The 24,726-nt window shown below is 33.2% G+C and overlaps 1 protein-coding gene across 1 annotated transcript in view; it reads right to left on the minus strand.

The window, feature by feature from the left end:
- Nucleotides 1–486: 486 nt before the first annotated feature.
- SLCO6A1 (solute carrier organic anion transporter family member 6A1) overlaps nt 487–24,726 on the minus strand; it is a 96,835-nt gene continuing 72,595 nt past the window's right edge. Inside the window, exons 11-14 of the mRNA XM_048221110.1 lie at nt 21,413–21,600; nt 6,126–6,190; nt 3,663–3,800; nt 487–623 (exon numbers count right to left, since the gene is read on the minus strand). Coding sequence (XP_048077067.1) covers nt 487–623; nt 3,663–3,800; nt 6,126–6,190; nt 21,413–21,600 — 528 coding nt within the window. The remainder of the gene's footprint in view (nt 624–3,662; nt 3,801–6,125; nt 6,191–21,412; nt 21,601–24,726) is intronic.

The raw sequence follows: 24,726 nt of genomic DNA on the forward strand, positions 1-24,726 counted from the left end.
GCTTCTTTTGGAGAATAAATATGACATTAATTTAAATTTTTATTATATGAACTGGATTGACAAATCTAATGTTATTTTGAGAAACTATTGAGAAACAAATATCCACAGCCCAAATGAAAAGTAGTAAGACTAAACTATATGAACCTAAGTAGTCCTACATAACCAAAAGCTAATAACTAATACATAAGACATCATAGTCAGAATTAACTTACATGTATTTTCCCACTTCTGCTTCACCTTTTTCTTCAAAGTATTCTCTATTGAAAGTATTAAATGTGTATTTTACAAGATCTTTTAAAAATCTAAAACAGAGACTATATTATTATATTTGCACTCAAATTATAATAAAACTTATGGGGTCACATGAATCACATTCATTTATTAAACATGTAACTATATTGTAATTATTTCAAATTTTATTAATATAGCATTCCATTGATGGACTGACAGTGTATAATTCTTCTGCATTGACGATCCAGTTATAAATCAGTTCTTTCCCTTTTTTTTTACTTTTAGATTCTTTACAGGTATATTCAGGATGTTACTGTCTTCCTTTGATAAACATTTATATAGGCAAAATGCAATAGCAGTGAAGAAGATAGTGAATACTTTGCAAATAGAACCTGAATTAAAAAAAAAAAAAAGCATCAGATATGTCAATCTGTTTAGAGCAAAAATATTTGTGGAAAGAATGCCAGTTACCAAAGAAAAAGTAAGTATATTTCGTCTCCAGAAAATATCAATTTTTCCAATTGTAAAATATAATTAATGTCATAAACTTATATCAAGTTACTTAAAGGAGATTTTTTTCCTGTTTACAAAAACTTTCAGATTTCTTAAAGATATGGCCCAAGAAAAATTCAAGGTGTGTTAGTATCTCACAGAATGTATTAATTTTAAAGCTTAAAAAGACATTTCTGCTTTCAGAATTGAAATATCAATAGGAACTGGAATCTATGTAATTGACTTCATGTAGCTTTACTCTTTTTGAAATATTCACCATTTTCCAAATAAAAACAAATATTGTAGAAAAATTAGTTGATTATGTAGGGTTTTTTATTCATTTTCATGTTTCAAGTTTCAGAAAATATATTACAAGGATTATATAAAAGTACTTGGGTTTAGGATGCAAATGACCCTGAAAATTAAAGTAAAAAATATTTTATAGCAACAACATCAACTATCTGACAATATCAATTATAGTGGTTACAAAAGATAAAGTAAGAAACATTAATTAGTCTGTCATTTATAATAACACAATAATTTTCATACATCTTTAATAGCCCAACACTGTAAATAGCCCAAATGAATTTTAACAAGAAAAATAAATTGTAGTATATTCACAAAATGAAGTAGTATTCAGAAATTTTTTAAAAGCACAAGCTACTGCTATGGAATAACACAGATGAATCTCCCCAAAGCATATGAAGCAATACAGAAAAAAGAAAAAAAACTGTATATACTTCATTACACTTGCAAAAATTGCTAGAACATGCAGAACCAATGTATTGTAATAGAAATGTGAAAGAGGTTTATCTGTAGAGGAAGGAAATTGACTGGAAAGGGACAGGGGGAAAATTTCTACAGCTTGGATGAGGCTCTGTTTCCACAGGTGCACTCAATTATCAAAGGCCATCAAACTAAACACCTCAGATTTATGCTAATTGTATCTTAATTACATCTCAATTTTTTTTAAAAAAAGAGTACCGTTTGATACATTTTTCACAAACTAAACACAGTGTGACCAGCATCTGGATCACGAACAAAACATTGTCAACACCTCAGAAGCCCTCCTTTGTGTTTTCTCGAAGTCACTAACCCAAGGGTTAGTGTTGTTTGCTCTTGAACTATATTTATAACAGGTCAAAACTATGTAAGTGGAATCATACACTGCATAATCATTTGTTTCTGGTTTCTTTCGTTCATCATTATGTTTGTTGATTCCTCCGTAATTTATGCAGTTGTGTAGCTTTCACTTTCATTGTTGTATACTATTCCATTGTTGATTTTATCACAATTTATCCAAGCCATTATTTACTATTTGATTATCCACTTTTGTGAAGAGTTCTTTCAAGTCCTTTGTCTATTTTTTCCATTGCCCATCCTTTGTTTATTACTGATTTATGGGACCTCTTTATATACTTTGGACATTAGTTCTTTTTCACATTTACCTTCTACACTGCAGCTATCTTTTCATTATTTCTTTCGATGGTCAGAACTTTAAAATGGACTAGTTGACATGAAATTAGCACAAAAGCATATTCCTATTATAGTTTCCTGTGTTTGTCCTTTCCGATGTAATTCCCTATTTCTTTATTATTGTTTTCTCCTTTTAGTAGCTCCTTAGCAGGATCTCTAGCAGTTCACCAGCTTTCTCAATTACGTGCTGTGTTTGAAAATAGATTAAGCGTGCTACAGTTATAACTAGAATAAAAATTAAAAGGCTCAGCAGTGTCTTAAGAGGACTTACTTATGAACAATGCCTAGTTTTGTTTAATTATCTCTCAGAAATTAATTTTGACTACTTAAATGTCTTTTTTTTTTTTTTTTTACTTTGTAATTGTTTTTTAAAATTGTACTTTACCCAGTGTTCTATATAGACTAAGCTTACTGGATAATGGACTTTTGAATTACAAGGTACCACTGTATACTGTCTCACAGAGGTATTTGTTACTGTTAAATATTAGAGTCTATTATTATGTGTTTCTTTGAATTAATGAACCCACTCATTAAAATCACAAAACATATAAACTCTTTTAAATATTTATCACACCAACAACATCTATGCAATGAAATCACTGAATGTTAGTACCGATAAAAATTTCAGAAATTATGTAGTCCAGCATCCTCATTTTTACAGATGAATAAATTGAGATCCAGGAAGATCTATTGAACTTTTCAAATACAAGCATATTTAAATTTTCTCAACACTGACCATAGCTCATACAACTACAATATCCCAGTTCCCCATATCTCTTTTATTCAACTAATAATGAATGCTTGCTATGTCGATTGTTATATCATTAAGCAAAAGAAACAGTGAAACTTACATGTAAGTAGGGTAAGAGTATCTTGATGTTCTTTAGGGGTGTGAAAAACATTTTTTTATTTATCCTATCCTTTACTATGGAAATGGTCACAAGGTCAAGCAACTTGGTCGTATAAGTATATGGACAAAATTGTTTCCTAAATTGAAATTTTGCTAATTACCACCCCTTATTCAGGAATAACATAAAACAATTGTGTATTTAATGGAATGACTCAAACAGTCATATAAAAACTATAGAACTTTAGTTTCTAAAATATTTTCTTTTTTTTTTTTTTAAAGATTTTATTTATTTATTTGACAGAGATAGAGACAGCCAGCGAGAGAGGGAACACAAGCAGGGGGAGTGGGAGAGGAAGAAGCAGGCTCACGACGGAGGAGCCTGATGTGGGACTCGATCCCAGAACGCCGGGATCACGCCCTGAGCCGAAGGCAGACGCTTAACCGCTGTGCCACCCAGGCACCCCATCTAAAATATTTTCTATATAATAAGTCTTCTTAAATCATCAAAGTATCCATTTGTTCACAATTTATTATTACTGCACATTACTATAAACAACTATACATTTTTAAAACAATTATATTTTTCTATATTTCTTCAATAGGTATTACTTACATATTCCTACCATAAAGTAGGCCATTTTCGTCTTATTATAGATCCAACAACGTCCTGTCTTTCCACAGTATTCAGTCCCCCGAAAGATACAAGAAGTGGCTCCTGCCATTTTAAAAAGTATTGGTCCAGGTATAGTCCCTATGAAAAATGCAGTAATTGTAAATTCTCCATGAAAACACTACAGGTACAGATAAGAATGTTTTTATTCTAAAATTAAACACACATTTAGTCATCATTACATTTAAATATATCATTTAAAATTAGCTAAGAATTTGCTTACAAATAGGATTATTAATAACTGGAAACTGTAACTGTATTTTTAAAAAATTCTTATCTCTGCAGGCATAAAAAATTAGTATCTTTGATATTTTTAGAATGGTGTACATATTGTTATGCAGTGGACATCTCAAAACTTTTAATTTCTCAATTAGAAATTTAGGAGAAAGTATTTAAAAGAGAGATATTAAAAATTATTTTTGTGAATTCAGTGTACCTCCAAAGACTTCAAATTGTGAAATTTTCAATCAATGAAAAGTTAGTTTTGTAATGCAATGTACATCTGTTATCAAGATATTGTGAGAAATAACTGAAAATGTAAATGGTTTTGTATGTTTGTAGCAACCCCTAAATCCAGAGGACGGCTTCTGTGTTGCCTGAGGTAAATCTCTATATGCTCTCAGAGACAACACCTGTTCAGCAACAATTTCAGCTAAAATTGAATTGAAAGTCACTTAAAAAAAAAAAAAAAAGCCAGTGGGGAGCCTGTCTGGCTCAGTTGGTGGAGCATGTGACTCTTGATCTTGGGGTTGTGAGTTTGAGCCCCACATTAGATGTGGAGATGACTTAAAAATAAAATCTTAGGGGGGAAAAAAGCCACCACAAAGACATCAGAAAAAGGATCTCAGAGCTAACGTGTCTTCACCAACTTCCTTCTCTCAGGGCCCTCGTGCTCCATGACTCTTGATTCCTGTGAAAGATCATACCCATCACCAATTTTCCCAGGCTCATTGAGTGCTGGCACTCTGTTTCTAATTGTTCAAGGCGAAAAACTTAGGCCTGCTATTCATTTTTTTTCCTATTTTCCATCGTATTTTTCCAATCCATGATAAGTTTCTGTGACACTAACTCCAGACATATCTTGGATATGTTGATTTCTCTCTTTTCACAACCTCCAGAATCCAATTTAATATAATTCTGACTTAGACTTCAGCAAAAGCCTTTTTTTCCCTCCACGTTTATCTTCTGTAAGTATTTCTCCCTCAGAAGTAGAGTTATCTTTTAAATGTAAATCAGATAATCTCTACTCTCTGCTGCAAATTCTCTGTTGGCAAAATCCTGTTAGATATAGAGCCAGTCTGTATCTAAAATATCATATTCCACCCTCTTCCATCAAAAATGTATTAGTCTCCCTGGCTTCCTTTCTGATGCAGAAACTATTTCTATACTTCTTGTTTCTCATGTTCTTTCTTCCATTACAAAGCTGTCCTTGGGGTACCTGGGTGGCTCAGTCAGTTAAGGTTAAGCGTCTGCCTTTGGCTCAGGTCAGGATCCCAGGGTCCTGGTATCAAGCCCAGAATGGAGCCCCACATGGAACCCCATATCAGGCTCCCTGCTCAGCGGGGAGCCTCCTTCTTCCTCTCCCTTCCTCCCTCTCCCCTGGCTCATGCTCTCTCTCGCTCTGAAATAAATAAATAAAATCTTTTTTTAAAAAAATCTGCCCTTATCTAGTGGGTCGTTATTCACATAAAAATATGCTCTAATTTTTCCTGACTAAAAAAGCAATTTTAACCCCACATATTGATCCAGTTATAGAATTATTTCTCTGGTCCTCATCAAAACCACACTTAAATTTTTCTACATTCTTGACTCCATTTATCATATGTCTTTCAGTCTGAATCCAGTTCAATCTTGTTTCCTTGCCCCATTAATATTTTTCATCAACTTTTGAATCAGGGGTGCTAATATAGTCATAATGCAGATTTGAAAGCTAGCCTTTGCTATTTTAAGAAAGCCTGAAGTACACAGTGCATTACCCTCAGCAAGACCAATTTTTTCTTTGGCTATAAATCCTTGAAAACATCCGATTCAGAGTCTTTGGTAATGAAAATGTTTAAAAGCACTAGTTTAGGTTAATGACTTCCCAAACATGCAAGCAATCCTGTGGTTATATGTTTTGTTTCAGCTTACCAAACTACTTGTATGAGCTTGATGAATATACCTCTAATCAAACATTGTCCTGTCTAATCAAATATAATTATAATACATATTTTATATGGCAGGATGGGCTTTGCATTAGGTATTGTCTTTTTACATAAATATTGTCTCCTAAATTCTCCAAAGCAACTCCCCCAGTCACTTGTTTTGTATCAGTTAACCATTATTTGACATTCCAAATATACATGTAGACACACATATCAAAAAATGAACAATTCAGTGTAATAAAAGATTGCCAAAAGTCCATACCAAACATTCTCAAAATCACATAGGTCAAACCCAGGGCCAAGGAACGATGATTGTCTGATACAATCCTGCAAGCAGATAGTAATGATATTACCAAAACATCATTATTATTAGCAATAGAGAATGTTTGCTAGGTTCAAGGTTATTTTTTTTCCTGTGTGTTAATTAAACCAAGAATCTTTAGCTAGTTGACAGAGTTCATTCTGGGTGAATTAAAGAAGCACCACTCCATCAATTTCTTTATACCCTGCCCCTCACCAACTGATTCCAAAGCTTCCTGCTCTTCACAAGGAGGAAGCATTTACGGACCAAACCCTCTGCCCCAGCCTCTTTTTTCCTTTGCTGAAAAGACTTAGCACTAACTTTCATACTTATGTTCTTCCATTTTGAGGTGCATACCCACTCTTTTAGATTTCTCCTTTTTGCCCCTGTGAGATCCACTGCCTACATTACTCTACCTTTATCTCTGTCTTGGGAGGCTGACCTAATGTACTATATCCCTATGCTCTCTTGCTTTCTGTCTTCCAGTTAGGGTTTGTGATTTGGGTGCTCCAGAGTGAGGACGGACAGTGAGGTCAAGGTGTTCACGCTCAGGCTCTCTCCCTGCAGAGTGATATCAGGTTGACTGGGTCCGTAGGCAAAGCAGTCCCCTCTACAGGTCTCTCTCCTTCCTACCCGTGTTTTCCTGTGGCCAAGTAGTAAGACCAGAGGTACTATGCTATACCCTGTGATTTCTTATATTCCACCCACATTTCAAACAGCCACATTCTTCAACCTTGTTCAAATTGTCCTAATTGAAGTGTGCCTTCTCTTTCCTATTGGACCTCTGACTGTTACCCTCACTATTCAAAACCTAAAATAAACAAAAAATAACTTTCCCAAATACAAAAAAAAATGAACCTCTCTGTATTTATTGGTCAAAGCAAGTATTTGTTTAAAAAATGCATAACGCCACGTACTAGTTTGGAAAATGAAAATACAATAAAATATAATCAACCTTTGAACATATTAGGAAGTAAAAAAATAAGAGCTACATTTTATTCTAATTAAACTCTATGCTTACCCTTTGTTTTCTTGTTCTAGAACTTGAACAATAAACTAGTATGACCAATATTTTCATCCAAACTGACCCAATTTATTAAAATGTAGCATACATACAATATTTTGTGACTATTTTACAAAAAGTGAGGTAATTCTACCATATCAACCTGGTGAGAATATATATTCTTTCCTCAGATGCTTACTACTAAGAAAATGAAAACAAATTAACCAATCCTCAAAAGAGAATGGCATTTTTAAATAAAAAAATACTTTACCCTTCTATAATGAGCGGATTCTTAAGGGAGGAAAAAGAAAGGGTCACGTTGTAGAACCGTACTTCGGTACAGGTCTTGGTATAATGTGCAAATATGAATAATATGCCTAACTGTAATTGTGTGTTCTGCTTCAGTTAGCACAGGTAGCTTCTTACATGGCTTATCGCTGCTTTCTGAAGCATAGATAGAGCTGATCATAACTCATAAGTATAATCGTTAAGATGTATTTATGTATCTTCAGTTTGATTAGAACCATCTTTCTGATATGCAAAATAAGACGAAAAGAGTAATGATTCCTCAGATTTTCCATAATCATTTAAATGAGCAGCACAAAATAAATAATAGATATGTATTCAAAATATTTAATGAAAAATGAGTATTAAAATATACAGCGAATATAACAATGAAGTGAATATTTTTTGTACATTGTCTAATAAGTAAGGCTATGAGAGGATGATTTAAGAATTTCATGGAATAAACAAAAAATTTGTTAGTACTCTTCCAAAGTGTAAAAAGGCAGCTTCCACTATCTCCTAGGACTTCTAAATTCATATTTTCACTCCATGGCTTTCTTAAAAGACATCAGTTCTAAACTGAAGTTCCCTGTGGTGCACAAAAGCTGCTCTTTCCCTAGTGTTCCCTGTCACAGGAGATGGAACTGCCATCCACTGTCATGCAAAGTTCAAGTCCAAAATGTGAAAAGAGGCATCCTTGATACCATTTTTTTCTTCGTTGGCCAGATTCAATAACCAAATACTGTCATTTTTAAAATACGGCTTTTTCATATCTCTTTCTCTGATTTAAAAATATACATAAATCTCTAAGACCACTGGCCTATTCCAAGGCTCTACCTCACTCCTTAAAGAAACGAAGTAACTTCTTAATTTATCTCCTAACAACCATCCTTATCCTTTCAGTCCACTCTCCACAGAACAGCCAAAGTGATTTTTTTTTTTACCTCTGAGATTCTGATTATTTCACTGCCCCCACTAGGATCCTTCAACAGCTTCCCCTTGTTCTTATGATAACATCTAGAACTGCGGAAAACTTTTCAAGGGTCAGCCTGATTGCACAGGTCTCATGGCACGCCACCTCACACCGCATTTTTGCCTAAGCACCCTCCTTGTTCATGACATTTGATAACACAACAATCTTACGAAGCGGCTTCCCCTGAATCTTTGCTTCTGTTGCCACTGTATGAAATACTCAGCCCCTAACCTTTAGGGCTCAGCTTAAAAGTCAGTTCTTCAGAAACACCCTCTCTGAATCCTCAGACTGAGTTAGATTGTCCTATAATTTTCTCATTTCATTTCCTTGCATTTTCTTTGCAGCGTGTTTTAAAACCATAATTGAATACTTATTAGTAAAAACCTTTTTTTTTTCCTGCTGTTTTTCTTGCCACCGTCCCATATCCAACAGTGCAGCAGGGAACTGGACACTTTTCTCTCTCTTTTCTTTTATGCTTTTCTTAAAAGTTCTCATCTACCTTCTTGCTTGAACCTGTGGTGACTATCACAGTTGAGAAGACAAACATTTTTTTAAAATGTGGGATGGAAGGGAAAGAACTGAAGAACTATTTTTTCTTTTCTTTTTCTTTAGTTATTTCTTTGTTTTTCCTTTACCTTCAACTATTATTTTTTTTAATTTGGTTAAACTTGTAAACCTGATTTTAATCCATTTACATATAAAAATTTCTGATGTATTTTACCATTTTTATTTTATTTACTTATTTTTATTAATGAGCACCTTGATGGGGAGATACAGACAAGTCATGGTACTTTTCTGTTTAGACTTCAGCCTCACACATCTCAGATTTTAACAAATTTCTCCAGAGAAAAAATAATTTTATCATTCTCAGTCCCATGTGATCACCCAAAACTCTGCCAGCTTGCTTGCCCCCAGCAGTGACCCTCTACCTGGACCTAGTCCAGACTGTCAGCATCTAGCCTTTATCAAGAATTGGCAAGAAACTCAGGGAGAGCCTTAGATCTCCAATTCACCTCTAAAAACTTCTGCTCTCTCTGGAAGTTTAATCCCTCTAGTCCTTTGCCATTTTCTGCCTGGAGATACATGATTTTTATCATTAACCCAGCTTTTCTAGTTGCCCTCTGTAGGGCCATTGGCCTGATACAAACTTCTCCATCCTACCCCTCTCTTCCTTGACTTTAATTATCATTTATTTGCCAGTGATTTCACAATTTATGTCTTTGGCTCTGAATCTTATTGTATTTTTAAATTAAACTTTATTTGTTGAATTTGTAGTATGGTTACATGCTTTGGAAAGCAAAACAATATAAAGAGAATATGCTGGAGAAACTTGCTTGTTTCTGCCTCTGCCTTCATCTGCCTCCACTTCTACCTCATCCCTTTGGGCTACCGTTAGGTTACCATTTTAATTTCTCTTTTGTTTATATCTACTGTTCCGTTATGCAAATACAAATAATTGTAAATGCATATCTCTATATTCTTTCTTCACAGGAAGTAGCATACTATATTCACTGTTCTGTACCTGATTTTTTCATTAACAGTGCATTCTTAAGATCCTTTCCTACATGAACATAGAGCTCCTCCCTATTCATTTTTTTCAGTTGCATTATATTTCATTGTGCAGAAATGTTTTGACTTTGGTTATTATTTTTAACTTAATGGAGTAAATTATATCAATCTTTCCTGCTTTTAGATTTTGAGTCGTAGTTGGAAATACCTTGTTCTTTTAAAGATCATAGTGAAATTGGTCTATTTGTTTTTCTAGCATTGTATTGCTTAATTTTTTTTACATTTAAATCTTTATTCCATGTTAGGTTTTCCCAGTGTGTTATATGGGCTCCAAATATATTTTTTTTCCCCTTGAAGTCTATCTCTTTATACTCAAACCACTTTCCAAAAGATCTATCTTTGATTCACTTCTTTAAGATTTCACTTTCATTTTATATGAAATTCCCATGAGTTGAGATCTATTTCTAGACTTACTGTCATTCTATTCATAAATCAATACCATATTGTTTTAATAATTAAAACTTTATGGTGCTTTTAGCTTATGGGGTTAAGCCTCCATTATTGTGTTTCTTTGTTTAAGATTCCCAAGCTACTCTCGTTATTTTTCCCTAACAATTTTAGAATCAGGTTTTAAAGTTCAATAATTATATTGGTATTTTCATGATCACATTAAAATTATCAATTAGGTTAAGGAGAACTGATATATTGGTGATGTTCAGTCTTCAGAAATCCATAATATGGGATATATTTTTCCCAGCTGTTAAGTCAGTCTGCTTTTGTGACATTCACGTGTGTGTGTGTGTGTTTCATTTTGTTTTTTTACTTTTTATTTTGAAATTATTTATTTTTGAAACTCACAGGTAGTTGCAAAAATAGTACAAAGTACCATGTGTTCCTTTACCCAGCATCCCCCAATGACGAAACGTTATATAACTATTACATAATATTAAAACCAGGAAAATGACATTGACTTATTTCTGTTAACCAGACTACTGACCTTAATCTGTTTTCATTTTTCAGTTAATGTAGGTTAAAAAATTATTTTTAACTGAATTTGTGTGTGTGCGCGTGCGCATGAGGGTGTGTAGCTCTATGTATATGTTATTTTTTATATCCTGGAGCTTAATGAACTTTTAACTAAATGTATTAGCTATTATTTCCAATACAACATAAAAAGAACTGGTAATATTTTTCTTGGAAGTTTTATTGTAACTGAAAGATAAATACTGGAGTTCAAATCTCACCAAGAATGAAAGATCCTATGTTTAACTTTCTTTCAATCAGGACCTCTCGAAAGACTATGCCCTAGAATAAAGGGCAATCTGGAAATTGATAAGGTCTTTTAGAGACTTAAACTTACCCTCAAACCAACTAAATTTCTGTTTGGATTACAGGTAACTGTCCCGATTCTGTACATCTAAATAAAACTATTGTAAAAAAATTTTTTTGGAGTTATTAATGTCTATAGCCTCTATTGTTTTTGGTACACAAAATCTCACATATGATTAAAAATAATTACAGGAACTATAATTTATATGCTGGAGAAAAAAATACAATATAATACTTCTACAGAATATTCAGATACTAGATACCTAACAGAGATTTTAGATATGGGGAATTAATATATACTAGAAAACAAATGATGAGAGGACTTTATCAGAGAACTAGTATCTATTAAAAAGAAATGAAATTCTATAACTGAAAAATACATGAATTAGATTTAAGAACTCAGTAGGAGAATTTAATAGCTAATTAGACACAGATGAAGATATACTTAGTAAACTTGAGTGTACGTAAATGGAAAAGCAAATGGGAAAAAGATTAATACATCAAAAATTAGAAAAGCAAAAAAACTTCAGTCTAAAGCACAGAGCATAAAAACAAATGAAAATAGAAAGCAAAAGTCAGAAAAAGACACATGGATACGGAGAAAGGTTTATGATATATGTTATTAAGATCCCAAAGATGAAGAGAGAAAGAATGGGGCAGGAGGAATATCTGAAGAAAGAATACTTAAGAATTTTCCTAGATCAATGAAAGATATTGTGGTAGATAATCACCCAAGATGACAGGTATCAATTCCTTTTTTTTTCTTTTCTGTACTTGCTAGTTGTTTCTAACATCAAAAAGTGGAACCTAGTGATCCTCTTCCTGAAACATGACTTTTTTTAGCTAATAGAATGCAGAAAAGTGACATTCTTGGGCATCTAGCCTAAGTTAAATAAAGCCTTGCTACCTCTGCCTTATAGCTTATGCCTGAGTCTCTTAGAACACTAGGACTTTGGGTGTTCGCTTTTGGAAATGTTGTACTTTGTTAGCAGAAGTACAAGTCACACAAAGAGTTTACTTATGGTCAATCAACCTAGCTAGGCTCCCAGCAACAGTTAGCCTAAATTGTCAGTGGTCTTGGAAATCCAGCCCAATCACACTATCAGATGACTAAGTGTCATGTGGCATCTGACCACAAGCTCACAAGAAACGTCAATCAAGAACTACCCTATTGAGTGCAGTCAACTCACAGAACCATGAGAGAGAAAGATAAACTGTTGTCATTAAGTGATAAATTTAGGATGGTTTGTTACTGCTATGGGCTGAATTGTGTTCCTTCCAAAATTTAGATGCTGAAATCCTAATCCCTAGTACCTCAGAATGCCATCATATTGGAGACAGGATTTTAGAGAGGTAATTAAGTAATTAAGTTAAAATGAGGTCAGTTGTGTGGGCCTAATCCAATATGACTGGTGTCTTCATTAGAAGAGAAAAGATGGACACAGAAATGTATGGAGAAAAGACAATGTAAAGACTCGAGCAAAAATGGCCATTTACAAGCCCAGAAGATCTGGAACAGATCTTCCCTCAAAGCCCTCAGAAGGAACCAACACTGCCCACACCTTAATCTCAGATTTCTAGCCTCAAGAGCTGTGAGAAAATAAGTATCTGTTGTTTAAGACACCCATCCTGTGGTACCTTTCTATGGTAGCCTAGCAAACTAATATTCTTACCATCATAATAGATAACAGGAAAAGACAACAAGTCTGTCTTTTAAAGCCATAAAAAAATTTTAAATCTCCATGGCACACACACAGAAACAAAATCATATTAAGACATATCATAGAAAAATTACTGACAACCAAAGACAGGGAAAAATGTTAAAAACATCTAAAGAAAAGGCATATTACATTCAAAGGAATAGTAATAAAGCATTCTCATAGAAATCGGGAACACTAAATATTTCTTTTTAAAGTACTAAAATTACCACCAAACTTGAAATTCCATAAGCAGCCAAACTATAATTTTATGATAAAGGTGAATAAAGAAATTTTTAAACAAACAAAAAATGAACAAAATTCATTTCCCTCAGACCCACAGTAAAAGAAATTTTTTTTTTGAAGAAAGAAATGATCTCTGAAGAAAGCAAAAAATGCAGGAAAATATAAAGAGATTCTGATAGTATGATATTAAATATACATAATATACATAAATATACATCTTTTAGGTTGTAAAATTTGTGTAGCATCGGAATATATGACAACAATAACAAAAGTCTGGAAGAGAGTTAATGGAGTTAAAGTATTCTTAGGTCCTTGAATTATCCAGAAGTGGCAAAAGTACTAATTTAATTTGACTCTAATGAACCACATATACTCTTATAATGTCTTGACTAATATAAGAATAAAATAATACATAATTAGCAAAATAATAAAGGGAAAATGATGAAAATTAAAAATAATCAATGCAAAAGAAGTAAAGAACTAAAAGAACAAGTAGAAAATAATTTAAAGCAAATGCTAAAATGAGACCAAAATCCAAACATATCAGCAATTATTTTTAATTTAATAGTCTATATAGTCTAGGTTAGACTGGATTTTTTTAAAGGCAACTATAGACTGCTTACTAGATATACCTTAAATATGTATAATCAGAGAATGATTGAAAGTAATAGAATGGAAAAGTGTATATTATGCTAATGGAAATATAGCTGATAAAACAATATTCAAGTGAGAAAAAGTAATTCTAAGATAATAAGTTATTAGAGGTAAAAAAAGAATATTAGAATATTTCAAGGGCTAAAGGATCAATAAAGCAAGAAGTTGTAGCAATTTGAAATTTGTTTTCAACTAATATAGTCTCAAAATATATACAGCAAAATGATATAATAATGGAAAAATGCACCATCATAAACAAAGATCTTAAATAATTTGCAAGTCCAAAGAAGTTTTCAAGGAAGAACACATGAAAGTATGTTCCCTGAACACAGTGGACTCCAAATAAAAATAAATGGAATATTAATTATGTTTATATTACATATAAATATAAGATATATAACAAAATATAATGAAAATTTCAAATGTTTAGGAATTAAACAATACACTTTTAAAAAACATATGGCTAAAATAAAAAACATCAAAAGGCATATTTGAGTAGAAAGAATGAGAAAAATACATATTAAGACTTTTGGAATGCAGCTGTATTTACATCTGGACAGAAAAGGAATATATATTGGGGCGCCTGGGTGGCTCAGTCAAAGCATCTGCCTTTGACTCGGGTCATGATCCCAGTGTCCTGGGATCAAGCCCCAAGTTGGGCTCCCTGCTCAATGGGGAGTCTGCTTCTCCCTCTGCCCCTGCAGCTCCCCCTGCTTGTGCTCTCTTTCTCAAATAAATAAATAAATAAAATATTTTTTAAAAAAGAAAAGGAATATATATTAATATACAGAAGATATATGTGAATAAAATAAAAATATAATAAACATAAAAGTGAAATGATGCAAATTAAAAATTTAAAGTGAAAAGATTCATTAGCTTCTTTCTCTCACTTTCTTTCACACACACGCACACACACACACACACACACACACGAGGCATTCCATTTTTAATTTAAAACTCCACAAAGAAATTTCCATGCCCAAGTGACAACAAAAGTGATTTCTTCCAAAGATTTAATTTAAAAAAATTTAACCACGCCTTCATAAAATAGCCCAGATACAAAGAAGAGAGGAAATATTTCCCAACTCATTTCATGAGACCAGAACAGCATTAAGACCAAAACCCGACGAGCAGATTATTAAGAAGGGAAAATTATAAGGTAATCTTAGTCATGAAGACAAATGCAAAAATACTAAACAAAATATTAGGAAAATGAATAAAGCAACTGACCAAGACCAATTTATTCCTAAAATAAAGTAGAAATGTGATATTGTGATCATTTCAATATATGCATCAAATGTATTTCAAATTTTATTCATTAAAAAAAGTCTTAGAGAAAAAGAGACTTAGTGAATGAGGAATGAAAGAAAAACTGGCTTATTCTGAAAAACGGTATCAATACCACACTTAGTTGTGAAATTTACAGCAAATTTCATATCTCACACTGAAATATCAAAAGCCATCACCATAATGCACATAAAAAATAAGGATAGTAACTATCACTACTTCTATTCAGCACTGTAAAGGACAACTTAATCAGGCAAGAAAAAAAGTTATAAGGGTTGGAAAAGAATAAAAATCATTACTTGCAGATCAGGATTATGTACATAGAAAATCTGAAGTTAAATTACCAACCAACCACTAGAAATTAATATAAGCATAGTCACAGAATACAAGATCAAAGCACAAGAATGAATTGCATTCTTCATACCAACAATAAACAACTATACTATACTATGCTATACTAAGTATGAAAAGCATTAATTACCTAGGACTGAATCTATGACGGACATAAAAAACCTCCATCTTGAAAATGAAAATTATGAAAAATTACTGCAAGAAATAAATTTAAATAAATGAAGGAATTATACCTCATTGATTGATTTAAAAACTCAGTATGATAAGTATAGCAATTCTCTCAAATAGATTTGAGGGTGTTCTGTTTAAAATTGCATCATGTTAGGGGTGCCTAGGTGGCTCAGTTGGTTAAGCATCCAATTCTTGGTTTTGGCTCAGGTCATGATCTCATGGGTCATGAGATCGATCCCCACATTGGGCTCCCTGCTCAGTGGGCAGTCTGCTTGAAGATTCTCTCTCTGCCCCTCCCCCCAGTGCTCCCTCTCTCTCTCTAATAAACAAATCTTTTTTAAAAATCTCATCATGTTATTATAGACATGACTAGTTAGATTTCAATCACCTCAAAATACAAGAATGGCCAAGAAAGTCTCGAAGATGGACTTAAAACAAAGACTGATACAAATATTCACAATAACTGTACAACAATAAAGACAGTGTAATACCGGTGCAAGGATGCATAAATAAACCAATGGAACAGAATAGATACAGAAGTAGGTCCACATATAGACAGCCTCTTGTACACTGTTACAGGGTAAGTATAGCCTTGAAGTAAATGGGGGGGAGTCTCTTAGTATTCATATAAAAAAAGAATGAAATTGGATTTCTACATTATATTTTAAAAATTTCCAGCTGAATTATTGATTTTATAATTTTTATTAAAATAACAGTAAATGTCCTCATGATTCTGCTTAGGGAAATATTTCTTGAACAGTACATTAAAATCGAAAATTTATTTCCCTCAAAAGATGACATTACCACAGCTGAAAAGGCAAGCCATTGAGTTGGAAAAGATATTTGTTATGAATATATACGATAAGTAATTCCTGACTTGGGGTATATAAACAATATAGAAAATAATCCAAAAAAATTAATAATAAACAGACAGCCCAATGTAAAGTAGACAAAAGAACCGAACAGATATTTGACAAAATCGCATGTTCACATGGCTAATAAGTACAGGAAAATGTGTTCAATCATATCAGTCCTCTGAATAAGGAAATTAAAAACAATGAAATATTAACACACACCCATCAAAATTGTTCAAGTTAAAAAAACAATAACAGGCTGCTGGAAGAATGAATTTGTGCAAACACTTAAAAATTAAAAAGCTGAATGTATGTAAACCCTATGACCCAGCAATTACGTTGTTTACATACGTATTCGATAGAAATGTATTCATATCTTTCCCAAAAGACAAGTAAAAAATGTTCGTGGAAATAGCAATCCTAACAGCCCTAAACTGAAAACACTAACTAGAGAAAAAATGGGCAAATTTTAGTATATTCATACAATGGACTACTATAAACCATGCTATACAATATGGTAACCATTAGCCATTTGTGCCTACTTTAATTTAAGTCAGTTAAACTAAATAAAAATTAAAGTTCAGGGGCGCCTGGGTGGCACAGCGGTTAAGCGTCTGCCTTCGGCTCAGGGCGTGATCCCGGTGTTCTGGGATCGAGTCCCACATCGGGCTCCTCTGCTATGAGCCTGCTTCTTCCTCTCCCACTCCCCCTGCTTGTTCCCTCTCTCGCTGGCTGTCTCTATCTCTGTCAAATAAATAAATCAAATCTTAAAAAAAAAAATTAAAGTTCAGTGCCTCATTCACAATTAGCTGCATTTCAAAAGTCAACATGCACATGTGGAGAGAGACTACTATTTTGGACAGCAGATACATAAAACATTTCATTATTTTGGAAAACATGATCGGACAGCACTACTATAGGGCAACAGAAATAAATTTCTTTTGTATACAACAATATTGACTCTTGGAAGAACATTGTGAAGTAACACAATATAGACACAAATGACGATGTGCCATAATCTATACACATAAAGTACAAACAGAACAGATTAACCTATTCAGCATAGAAGTCAGGATAGTTGTCACCTTAATGAATGAAGGACTTGGTGACAAGAAAGGAGTTATTGGAAGGACTTTTGGAATACTTATAATTATTGATTTCTTGAACTGGATTGCAGTTACACTGGTGTCTTCACATTGTAAAAATGCATCAGACAGTGATACAAGTGTGCACTCTTCTGAATATACATTATGCTTCAGTAAAATGTCTGTAAAGATGACTTCCCTTGACTCCCCATTTATTAGTCATCCAACAAGCTTGTCCTTCTTTTGATCTGTTTTCTTCCCCCGTTTTTGTTATATAATTTCCACTTTATCAAAGCATATTACATTGCATTCTATTGTGTCACCCTTATACTCAGCTTAGTATTTGTCTTAGTTCTAGCATAAATTAATTATATTTAGAAAACACTTTAGTTAAGTATAAGTAGTTAAATCTGTTTAGTTTAACATAGCTAATGCTCACCAATGGACCTTTTATCAAAGTTTTCCCGTTATATCTTGGCTAGTTATAACTCATCTTAATGTCAATTCTTAAGAAGTATCTCATAACAACACTTCCTGGCTTCTGCCACATCAAAACTGTTTATAATTGTAGGGCAGTTTGTTGATAATGCAATAATTAGCTCATATTTTCTTTCTTCAGCAATCTTTTAATTGTCTCTCTATTCTAGAGGTGAATGTTGCTGTTTAGAAATCCAGTGCCAATATTTTTTGCTTTCCTCTTTTTTTAGATGGCAAAAGGACTATTTCTTCATCTTTAAATATAACAATTTTACTATTATATATCTCAGTGTTGACTGTTTTGGGTCAATTTCCCTAGATACTTGATGTGCCATTTCAATAGGTAAATGCAAATCTTTTATATTTCAATATATATTCATTATTTATTATTATTGCTTATTAGTTCAGTGTTTATTAAATATCATTATTGCAATAGTTTAACCAGAGATTTAGATATTTATTGTTGGATTGTTTTGGTTTTCTTCTTTGGGGACTTCAATTATGTGTATGTTCGATCTGCCTTTCCATCTTCTATTTTTGTCCCTTTCCTTAAATACCTTTTTATTTTTATTCCATAGTCTCCATTCCCTGCCCCCCACCAACCACAGTTGGTTTCTATGTTGTCTTTTCTTCCCTGTGTGCTTTATAACTTAAAACTAAATGATAAATTATAACTAAATTAAATGAAAACTCATTTCTGAATTTTTTCCTTTTAATTTTTTCCTTAGTTCTTTTAGTTTGCATTCCATAGCCTCATCCATCTAGCTATTTTCTCATTTTGTGGCCATAACTGTTTAATTTTTTTAGCTTAAACTTACATATAGCTACATTTATATTTTTATCTGATTCATAGGAACAATATTCTATTGAATTTTCATGGTGTATAGTAATGTTTAATAACTTCCATTTCTTTTACTATAGTTATTTTGTATGCAGGCAGAAACTTTTCCTTTTCCACTTATTCATGAGAAAATTCAATGAGACAAATTTTCTTAAATTAGAGGCAGGTCGTGAGAATGGACCATAAGGCAGGGCTCAACAGCTTCAAAACTGAAGTTATCTCCTCTGTTGATATAGGTGAGGACTTAACTATGACTCCTATGTGTGGTTCTACCTCCTCTGCCTCTCCAGTTCTGGCCAAGGGCTTCTGACATCTCTTCACATTTCTTGTTTCCTAATGTTATGTATTCAGTTATAGAAGGTATATTTTGCTGGCACTTTTTGAGATCTGCTATGTCTGGACCTCCTGGGCATATTCCAAGCCTTTTTTCTCATTCTTGACAGAGAGATTCTACCTTGGCTTATCTACCCAGATTGTGCACCCAAAACTTCCATTATAAGGTGGGGCCTTCTTCTGAGCAGAAATATATGCTGGAGGTATAGGAGATCTGTCAATCCTGAGAGCCTCTCCACATTTCATGTCAGTCTTTGTAACATCTTTGTGAATCTACAGGCTGGCTTCCAGTTCTGCTTCAACTTTGGCAATACTTACATGCAATTTCAACTTTGTGATTTTTTTATTTATTTCATAATTACATGGAAACTCTAGTGTATGTGTGTGTACATGCATATACACACATGCATGTGTGTTTTATTTTCCTTATTTTATTTATTTTCCTTGTTGTTTTGTATAGTTACAAGGACAAGGGAAAAGACTCAGAACTAAACTTCCGGAATATTACTATCATCTGTCTCATCTCACTCCTGGAAATATGGATGTTTCACATAACTTTACATAAGGCATGTTTAACATTGTGATTATCTTTGATCTAAGCATTCTCTTCTTGAATTTCCTATCTCAGTTAATGCATTGTCAGTCACTCAGTTCCCTAGACTAGAAATCTGCACATAATCCTAATTCTTTTTATATTTTGTATGAGGAACATGAAAGTAATAATCTTGTCCCTATATCCAAACTAAATGTTTTTCAAATATATTCCATCACCTCTATCTCTAAATACCACTACTAAATTAAAAAATGGTATCCTAAGTACCTTCCTTTTTCTCTCATTTTTCTCTCAGCTTCATCTTTTATACTATCTTCAAACTATTCTATTTAAAATGCATAGCTGGTCACTTTTAATTCGGAGGTTTATTGTTTTCAATGGCCTCCAGGTGCATACAGGATAACATCATTCATGTTAATATGGCAAAGAAAGCCTTCCATTCTCAGACCCTTATGGAATACAAACTTCCCTGTCCCATTTACCATCATGCTACTCTGGTCATAACAAACTCCTTGCCAAGATATTTCACATATTTTTGCCTCTATTCTCACTGCTCATTTTCACGTTAAGAACTTTCCTCTAATCTGCTTGCATGATGACAAAGCACTTATCTTCATAACTCAGTTCAAGTACCATACCTTCTATAAGCATTTCCAAATCATCCTAGATAAAAATTACCATTTCTTCCACCTTTTCCTGGGTCAATCTCTCCAAACTTTAATCAAGGCACCTCTAAGTATCCACTGTACTTATGTGCTTTTCTCTCCCTATTATACTCTAAGCAACTTGAAGGCAAGGCACATATCTTACTGGTCCCTGTAATTTTAGTCCAGACACAGATGAGTGGATAAGAAAGCTGCTTCACTGTAGTGATATGTCCAACTTTTGTCTCCCAACTAAATTGCAAGTTAATTGAAAGCAGAAACCACATGTTCCCAAGTTCTCTGAATTGTTTTTGCATACATTTATTCATGTTTTCTAGTCTGCTTTCCTAGAAGACAACAAATTGCTCCTCATGACTTAAAGTATTATGTTAGCCTCTTGAAAAAAATTGAAAATAATAACAGACTATTTTGCTAATATGATAAAAAGAAATATTAAATGTATTTCACATATTCAGAAAGAACAAATAAATAGCAAATGCTTTAATTTAGAAAAATCTGTGTACTGATTTTCTAAAATTTTTTAAGTTATCATGTTCCTTTGCTAATGACACTGATTTTTTTTATAGCCAAATTGGTTACTATAGAAGCAAATATTCAATAAATATTGAATTTATGTAAATAAATTAGATAAAATAAAAATTAAACATATATATGAATTTTGACAGTGTAACAATTTTCCTATATATGAAGTTACCAGATTGTAAGTTAAATTTACTTAAAACTAAATGTGACCATTACAAACTTTAAGCAAATAAAATTAGTTAAAACAGAGAATTAAGCAAATATATGAATTTTGACAATATAGCAATTTCCTATCTTGCAGTTGCTACCTTGAAACAAAAGAGTTAATCATTTATAGCAATATTCTAAAATGTTCTTAAAATTGGCTTTCTCGTGTAGTAAATGAACAATGATTTTGAATAATATATACATACCGAAGGATGTTCAGGGTGCATGGTATACCCGAAAAAACAGAAAATAATATCGTAGAGAATATAAAAGCAATGAACAAAGGCAATTTATAGCACTTTGCATCACATGCCCCAGGTCTAGCATCGATAAAATCACCTTGATCATCTGAGGTTGTTAATCCTTCTTTAATGCAAGAACAATTGTAGTATGCCTAGGAAAATGAAAATAAGAAACAATCTTTTAGAAATATAGTCATAAAGCTAAACTCCTGTTATTGTAAAATAAAATAAAATCAACAACTACAGGGATACTAGCTAGTATTATTAGTCAATATTCTTACATTAACTCTGCCATTCATTATTTAGAAATGAAATATTAATGATAAGCCCTAAGTATTTTATGTAACAAAATGTGTGTGTGTATGTGTGTGTGTGTGTGTGTGTAACTAGAGTCACTTTGGATAAATTCTATTAATTTAAAAAATTTCACCAAAGTCATTTACATTCAATCGCACAAACAATTGTTGGAGAGCTGTATAAATTGAGGACAATTAAGATAATGAATAAAGTGGATGTTCAGCTGGGACTTGAAAAATGGACAGTTACCCAACTATAGAAGGTTTTGGAACAATGAGAAAAATATAAGACTTTTGCATATAATGATGAAGGCTGTTATCTATTAGGCAAAATAGGCACAATGCCTGGGGCCCACAATACTTTAAGGGCCCCTGTAATTAAATGTTTTAGTTTTAGTGTCTCCTAAAATTACAGAAAAAATGAATGGAATAATAATGAATAAATAATAATGAATCCAGCTGGGATCATACTTGTCTTCATACCAATGAGGTCGTACACTAATTTTTTTTTTTTTTAAGTGAGGGAAGGGACTTACAAAGGCAAGAGTCTAGAGTTGATTAAAGTCACAAGGTAGCCCTGAATGAAAATTTTGGGTTGTTGTAGGGTTGATAAATCAAAGAAGATGAATAAGTAATATTTTCTAATATTTAGTTCTAAGAACTAAACAGAGTTTGGTGTTACAGAGAGTAGTTAGCAACTTATTAATCTACTGAAAATATTCCAACTTTAAAAAAAATAATAAATTCCTCAGAAATACAGAACTAGGTCACTAGTTAAAGAATAAGAGGAAACGAAGATGACTTGAATTTGAGTGATTCATAAAATCGTGATCCAAAATCATGTTGGCTTCTTTGGGACAGTTGTTACGTGATTACTAGATCTACTAAATAATAAATGGAAATACCCAAATATTCAAATTGCAATTAATTCATTCCACCATATTCTTTTTAGTGCCCATGTGCCAAACACCATTCTAGGTGCTGGGAGAACGCAGTAAACAATACAACAGAAATCCCTGCCATCATGTAGATAACTTGGATGAGACAGGTAATTTAAAAAACAAAAACAAAAACAAACAAACCCACTTTATAATGAAACACATATGGACACATACCTTGGAGGGAAAAAAAAGCAAGGAAAAAAATATAAGGATTATAGAGGTGAATTTAGCATGATTAGGGAATGCCTCAGTGATGCAGTGATATTTGAGCAGAGATTTGAATAAGGTAAGGAAGTGAGCCATGTGGTTAACTGAAAAAAGTATATTCCAGGTAAGAAAAAAGAAAAAAACCTCAGAAATTGAAAAGCCTTGGCTTGTGCATGTGGGGGGAGGGGCAGGGAAGGGAGGGAGAGAATCTCAGACTCCCCGCTGAGTGAGGAGCCTGACGTGGGTCTGATCTCACAACCCTGAGATCATGACCTGAGCTGATCTTCTCCCAGAACTTTTATTATATTAACCCAGTCAAAAGCCAAGGAAACTCTCATCCTATAGTTCAGTCTCCTTGAACAATAAGCAATGTAGAGAACAGTGAAAAGTGGACCTGGAGCTTAGACAAAAGATAAAGGCACAATAAATGGTTGCAGACAATAGAACCTAGGCTGACAAAGGGGTAAAGGAAAATATGAAGAAGCTATAGTGAGCAAATGGTAGAATCACAAGATATTAGGCCCTGGAAAGGTTGAAGGACTGTGGAGTCGTATTCAAAGTAATATAACCAAAAGGCCAAAAGTTAGATTAAAACAAAATAGTAAAATATTCAAATATTCAATTCGAATAACAAAAAAAAAGAAGGTAGATCTAAGTCCACTATATCAATAATTACAATAAATTTCAGTAGTCAAAAAATTCCAATTAAAAGAGATTAGCTGATGGGTGCTCAGTTGGTTAAGCATCTAACTCTTGATTTCAGCTCCTTACTCAGTGGGGAGTCTGAGATTCTCTCCCTCCCTCTCTGCCCCTCCCCCACTTGCACACACTCTCTCTCTCAAATAAATAAGTAAATATTTTTAAAAAGAGAGAGATTAGCAGCACTGAAGAAAAAGCAAAAACATACTACATGCTGGCTACGAGAAACACTTTAAATGTAGACACAAATAGCTGGAACATAAAATGATACAAATGGGATACACATGGAAACAGCAAGAGAAAGCTAAAGTGATTATTTATTTATTTATTTATTTATTTATTTATTTATTTATTTATAAAAGATTTTACTTATTTATTTGACAGAGAGACAGCCAGCGAGAAAGGGAACACAAGCAGGGGAAGTGGGAGAGGAAGAAGCAGGCTCCCAGCGGAGCAGGGAGCCCGATGCGGGACTCAAACCCAGAACTCTGGGATTACGCCCGGAGCCAAAGGCAGACGCTTAAGGACTGAGCCACCCAGGTGCCCCTAAAGTGACTATTTAAAATGTAGATGTTAATGGGCACCTGGGTAGCTGAACCAGTTAGGTGTCTGCCTTCGGCTCAGGTCATGATCCCAGGGTCCTGGGATCGAGTCCCACATCAGGCTCCCTGCTCCGCGGGGAGCCCGCTCCTCCTGCTTACCCCCGTATCTCTGTCTCTCATGAATAAATAGATAAAAACTTTTTAAATTTTTTTAAATTAAAAAATAAAATATAGATGTTAAGACAAAGACAATTACCAGAAATGGAAAAAGACACTTTCATAAAGATGAGAAGTCAATAATAAGATGTAAAAATTATCAGTGTGTATGCACGTAACAGTCTAAAAAATACATGAAGCTGAAACACAGAGAGAAATAGACAATTGTAAAATTTTATTGGGAGATAAAATAATTGGCTTATAATTAAGAGAAGAACAAATACAAGTAAGACTCACGGATGATCCCCATGAGGCACCTACTAGCAAGGACTTTAAAACAGCAATGATTCATGATTTCCAGGAAATAGAGGGCGAATGGCTAAAATATTTTAAGTGACGTGGAATTTCACCAGGGGTTTGGATCCTACAAAAACATA

Source organism: Ursus arctos, unplaced genomic scaffold (genome assembly GCF_023065955.2).
Source record: "Ursus arctos isolate Adak ecotype North America unplaced genomic scaffold, UrsArc2.0 scaffold_5, whole genome shotgun sequence".
NCBI lineage: Eukaryota > Metazoa > Chordata > Mammalia > Carnivora > Ursidae > Ursus > Ursus arctos.